Consider the following 5,799-nt stretch of genomic DNA (forward strand, 5'->3'; position numbering starts at 1 on the left):
CAACAAATCATAACCTAAGATTTTTAGAATTTTAGGTGAGTGGTTTCTCACTTTATAGTTTATAGCAATTTAAAACATTATGATTCTATTTATGGAAGTTACTTATAACGTACCAAAGTAAGAGCATCTAGAGGATTGATGTTTAGTCTCTCTCTTTATGTTGGCATTTGCAAAAAAACTCTTAATGGATGAACATTATCTCCTTACCTCCCCCTCCCCCCCCCCCCCCCCCCAATAATCAGTCTCGTTCTCCATATGATTTTTTTGAACAACTTGAGTTACACGTTTTTTTTGTCACATGCAAGATTTGAACCTTCATCGCACAAAAAGACAAAGATTTATTCAGTATCTTGATACCGCCAAAATCCTTGTTTTTAGCGTTGAATACTCATCTTCCCATCATAAGCAGTCTCTTTATCCATATAATTATTTAAACAACTTAAATTACACAGTTTTTTTGTCACACACATGATTTGAACATTCATCAAACAGAAAAACAAAACTTTATTTAATATCTTGGTATCGTTAACCTAAATATCACAACCAAAGTTCTTGTTTTTACTGTTGAATAGTATATGAAACTCGTTACTTTGAGCACTCTTGTGTATTAAGATAGTAGTACGTAGAAGACAACATATAGCGTTGAATAGTATACAAAACCCGTAAGTATGAAAAAGCCTAAGATGACGACATGTCGTCGCTGTACGTAGGTCAACCTATGCCGACGACTTTGTGTCATTGCTAGTTCCTTGTTGCCCATAGGCTTAATCTTTGCTTATAGGGTATGATATGACATGACTATAAATAAAGTACATCTAAGATACACACGATACGTAACTTAGTGGTTCGGTTGATAGAATCCATCAAGCTAGTAGATTTGGAAAGGCATTAGTACGTTACTAAATATAAACATGTTGATCATTAATCATTAGTGATATATAGCATGTGATAATTAATATAGTGCAGTTCATTTAACCACATTCTGTCGTTTCATTTGGATGGATTTGTCTCATCAAACTATACCAACTTATTTGATTAGGATATAACCAACGAATTTTGGTCGAGTTTTTTTTGTTGGTTTCTTTGTATATGTTACATCATTAAACCTTGTTTTGCGCTATTCTTGCACCACGTTAAAAAAAAAAAGAAAAAAAAAATCTTGCACCACGAAGGATATAATGTTGCTCATTAATGTAAGTTTACACGTTTTCATACAAAAAGTTGCCCCCCCTCATGCACTTTTGTCCAAGTTTCGCTACTGATAACATGGGAGTCGAAATTGTTTGCATTCGGGTTTTTATATTGTTGTTTTATAGTTCATTTATCGCCTACAATAATCGTCAAGCAAAGGATGGGGTATATATTCTTATGCCACTTGATAAACATTAATATATATATAGGGATGTGTTATAATAAAAAGAAATAGTTTTTAGAAAGCGTAATAAATCTAAGTCCTTGGATTTATGATCTAGTGGTTGAGATTGATAGTTTTTAAAATACCAAATAGTTTCCTAGGATATAGGATTTAAGCTAAATAGTTTCCTAACTCAAAATTTTATGTTAATCATACTCTTCCTACAAAACTATGTCTTTTTATTTTAACCCTTTTCTATATAACACATACACGCACACTAAAGTATTCTACATAGTTTTAAAAATAGGACACTCAATAAAATATGACAAAAATAAATTACATTGGTTTGTTGGTAAAAACACTTGATTAAAATTTGAAGTGACATATATGAATAGTTGTAATAAGGTTAAAATATCATTCGTGTTATAAGGGCACCAACATCATATCGATGGGTGGCACCATCTCTCCTAGCCGACGGGTCCAAGCCAAAATCGTCATTGTACGACCTGTCTTTCAATCCCACTCCATTTCTCGCATTCCCCTACCCACGCCCGTGAAAATGAATTTACGCCATCTCTCTTCTCGTCAAATTCTCTGTCTATCTATTCTATAGTTGCAAAGACGTTTGTCTACAAACGTCTAGGCTCCACACATGACCAAAGACTTTTACGTACGTTTAGGTTAAAGATGCTCAAAGAAACACAAATTTCTTGTCATAAAATACTTAAAAACGTATTTAAATTTCATCACATTTTGTAGTAATGTGTTCTACCCCACCATCCCTATAGACGTACACATATATATTAGAGAAAAAATAACCTAGTATTATTAAAGTTTTAGTATAAAAGTGTTACCAGAATTAAAAGATTGTATTCCATAATTAGAAGATCGTATTCATTAGGGTTTTCATTATTCTACAATATATATATACACATATAAAATGCATGCGTGTATAGTCTATACCTGCATCAAAGCACCTCTCTCCATTGGTAAACTCCTCCTTTTAGATATTTCTTACTAAAACATATTCTTTTCACCCTCAACCTTTATATTTATCAAAGAAAAATAGCTAAAATTTATACTTTCGCATGAGTTGTTAGCCAGTTAATGGAGGAACTTGCAAAGAGAGTACACGATCAAGATTTCCGGCCTCGAATGGCAACCAAAACGGGTTTAGAAGACTCCCTTGCAAACCCCGTGTGGGTGCAAGGCCCTGTCATTGTTGGAGCGGGCCCTTCAGGGCTCGCTGCAGCTGCCTGTCTCAAGAGCCAAGGCATTCCCGCCTTGATTCTTGAGAAGGCCAGCTGTATAGCATCTTTATGGCAAATCAAAACATACGATCGATTACGTCTTCATCTTCCTAAACACTTTTGTCAACTCCCACTTATGCCTTTCCCTAAAGAGTTTCCAACTTACCCTACCAAGCAACAATTCTTAGCTTACCTTAAAGCCTATGCAAACAAGTTTGATTTGAAGCCGGTTTTTGGCACAACGGTTGTGAGTGCGGAATACGATAGAGGGTGTGGGTTTTGGAGGGTGAAAACAAACATGAATGAGTATGAATGTCCGTGGGTGATAGTGGCTACCGGAGAGAATGCCGAAGAAGTTGTACCGAAGATTGAAGGGATGAATGAGTTCAAGGGATCTATTATGCATACAAGTTCATACAAAAGTGGTGATCGTTTTGTAAACAAGAAGGTTTTGGTGGTTGGGTGTGGCAATTCTGGCATGGAGGTTTGCTTGGATCTATGTAACTACAATGCTTGCCCATCAGTTGTAGTTCGCGATTCGGTACGAATTTATGCTCTCTAATCTCATGTTCTTACACATCTTTGGATTTTAAAACATTGTAATAAAGTATTAGGGTTTGTAAAGGCAAAACCAATTCATCTTTGCATGAAGAACAGTGACATTATTTCTTTTTAAACTTGGTGAACAATATTGTGTTTCTTTATTTTGACGTTGTGGGTTGAATCCCACTCATGTGCTATATTCTTAGGTTTAAGCCTGGATAAAGTACTACTAGATGGATTAGGCCTCACATCATCAAACCCCCTAACAGTTTTCCAGGAGTGTTCATCGTTAAATAAAAAGATAATAATGGAAACGACAAAATTAAAACATTAATTCCATTTTTTAAACAAACAAAAATCTTAATGAAATTGATAAACCAAATAATAATAACTATAATAAATAATAAACTCTACTGAAAATTACAAACATATATGTGATCTTCTTGAAAGTAGTATTTGTAATAATCAATTCATATTTTGTGAATCTTGATCCTACACATCATTAATATAAGAAAGCAACTTTCATGCATATTTGTGAATATAAAAGAGCTTAAAGATTAAAAAGAATGAACAACTTTATTCCATTAAATTGGAAAGATTTATGTAATTTTTTTGTAACTAGCTCGGTTGTTTGGCTGTTCTTGCTCTAACGTCTTGCTAGGTGTCCGGTTGAATGAAAGTTGTCGTTAAAAAAATAATAAAAATTAGACACGCTAAATTAGTAAAGAATCTTCATTGAATCTATAGAAATATGGGAAGTTCATGTTAACATATTTAGAAAAAGAACCTGTAAATTTGTGATAAAATTGCTCAAATATTATAAAGTTTTTAGTTCTCTTTCTGGCGAATCTAACCATAAACGTGTTTAATTTTGCCTTTCACTTTCTTGGATTTCGTTTGCATGCGTATTTCTACTTGCATTTGATAATATTCTCTCTTTCTTGTGCTTAAAAGATTCTACTTTATGCAAAATATATGAAATAATGCACCTTTTAATATTGATCATGATTGACTTTGTAGTTGCATGTGTTGCCACAAGAGATGTTTGGTAGATCAACCTTTGGATTGTCCATGTGTTTGCTCAAATGGTTCCCCGTTCGAGTAGTGGACTGGTTCTTGCTACTAGCCTCTCGGTTATTGATTGGAGATACAGATAAACTCGGACTCACTAGACCTAAGCTTGGGCCGCTTGAGCTAAAGAACCTTACTGGCAAAACACCCGTGTTGGATGTTGGCACACTTGCAAAGATTAGAAGCGGAGACATCAAGGTTTTTCTTTCTCTTATTAAAATGCTAGTTTTTTATAACATGGTCGGCTTAACCTTTTTGAAAGCTTAAGCCGTCTGAATTCAAAGTTGTTTTCCTATAAACAAAATTTTGTACACGATTTCTAAAAGACATGAAATTACATAACGCCAATAGAAATTTTGAATGTGAATTGAATATAGCCATATAGGCATACCTTAAAGATCCCCCCCCCCCAACAACACACACACACAAGCGTCAGTTTATTTTCTATACTGTCAAGCCGTCTCTGACAAATTTAATAAAAGTTGTCGTTTTCACCTTGTAATGTCGTTACTAAACGGAAAAAAATGAAACCTGATGTAGGTTTATCCAGGAATAAAGAGATTAGCATGCAATAATATTGTGGAGTTTGTAGATGGAAGACTTGAGAAATTTGATGCTATTATTTTAGCCACGGGTTATAGAAGTAATGTGACTACTTGGTTAAAGGTATGCTATAAATTTATCTTTAAGATTTGCTTATATACACAAGATTAAATAAGATTAAATTAAAAGCTAAAATTAGTGTACAAGTTTTGTACCAGAACTAAGCACACAAGAAAATTAATTAATTAACATAGAGCATGTTTGGGATTGAGTTTGAAAAGTTATATGGCTTTTCAAAAAGCCATTTTAAAAAGCCAGGATTTGGGGCTTTTCGAAAACTGCTTTTTAACCCTTTTAAAAAGCTAAAATAGAAGTTTTTTTGTGATTGTCAAACACCATTTAACTTATTGGCTTTTTGAAAAGCCATAAGCACTTTCCAAACTCAATCCCAAACATGCTCATAGTATAATTACACTGGTACAAGGTTTTGATTTCTTCATGATTTTATTATAGGACACAAACTTATTCTCGGAAAAAGATGGGTTTCCCACAAAGCCATTCCCGGAAGGATGGAAAGGTGAGAATGGGCTATATGCTATCGGGTTCACAAAACGTGGCTTACTGGGTACATCAATGGACACCCTTCGTATTGCAGAAGATATTGCACGTCAATGGAACATCGACATGAAGCCATTAAAGTCGTTACACCATCAATAGACGCTGTTCGTATTGCAGAAGATATATGTTTAATCAGATTTAATAGGAAATATGATTAATTAGCTTATTGTTAACAAAAAAAAATTGATTATTACATGATTATTACAAGTTTTGAACCTATAACATATACTTTAGTAACAACGAAGCCTACCATCACACCAATACATTAATTTGAGTTTACTATATATATAATGTTTTTTTTTTTGATTTGGAGGCCTTAACTGAGTGTGGGCCTAAAGCTTTAACTTGTTTTCCTTGTCTCACGATCGAGCCACCTCTGGTTTGTGCATATATATATATATTTTTCTTTTTGGAAGGAAA

General features: G+C 33.9%; 1 protein-coding gene across 1 annotated transcript; it reads left to right on the top strand.

Moving 5' to 3' along the window:
• The first annotated feature begins 2,481 nt into the window (after window positions 1-2,481).
• On the top strand, window positions 2,482-5,004 carry LOC143567564 (indole-3-pyruvate monooxygenase YUCCA2-like). Its single transcript, XM_077053957.1, has 3 exons — window positions 2,482-3,145; window positions 4,168-4,416; window positions 4,759-5,004. Exons 1-3 carry the CDS (start codon window positions 2,510-2,512, stop codon window positions 4,930-4,932), a joined length of 1,059 nt encoding a protein of 352 aa, XP_076910072.1. The 5' UTR covers window positions 2,482-2,509; the 3' UTR covers window positions 4,933-5,004.
• The last annotated feature ends 795 nt before the right edge of the window (window positions 5,005-5,799 follow it).

Source organism: Bidens hawaiensis, unplaced genomic scaffold (genome assembly GCF_021521415.1).
Source record: "Bidens hawaiensis isolate Kalapana, Puna unplaced genomic scaffold, B.hawaiensis_p1.1 tig00023428_1, whole genome shotgun sequence".
Lineage (NCBI taxonomy): Eukaryota > Viridiplantae > Streptophyta > Magnoliopsida > Asterales > Asteraceae > Bidens > Bidens hawaiensis.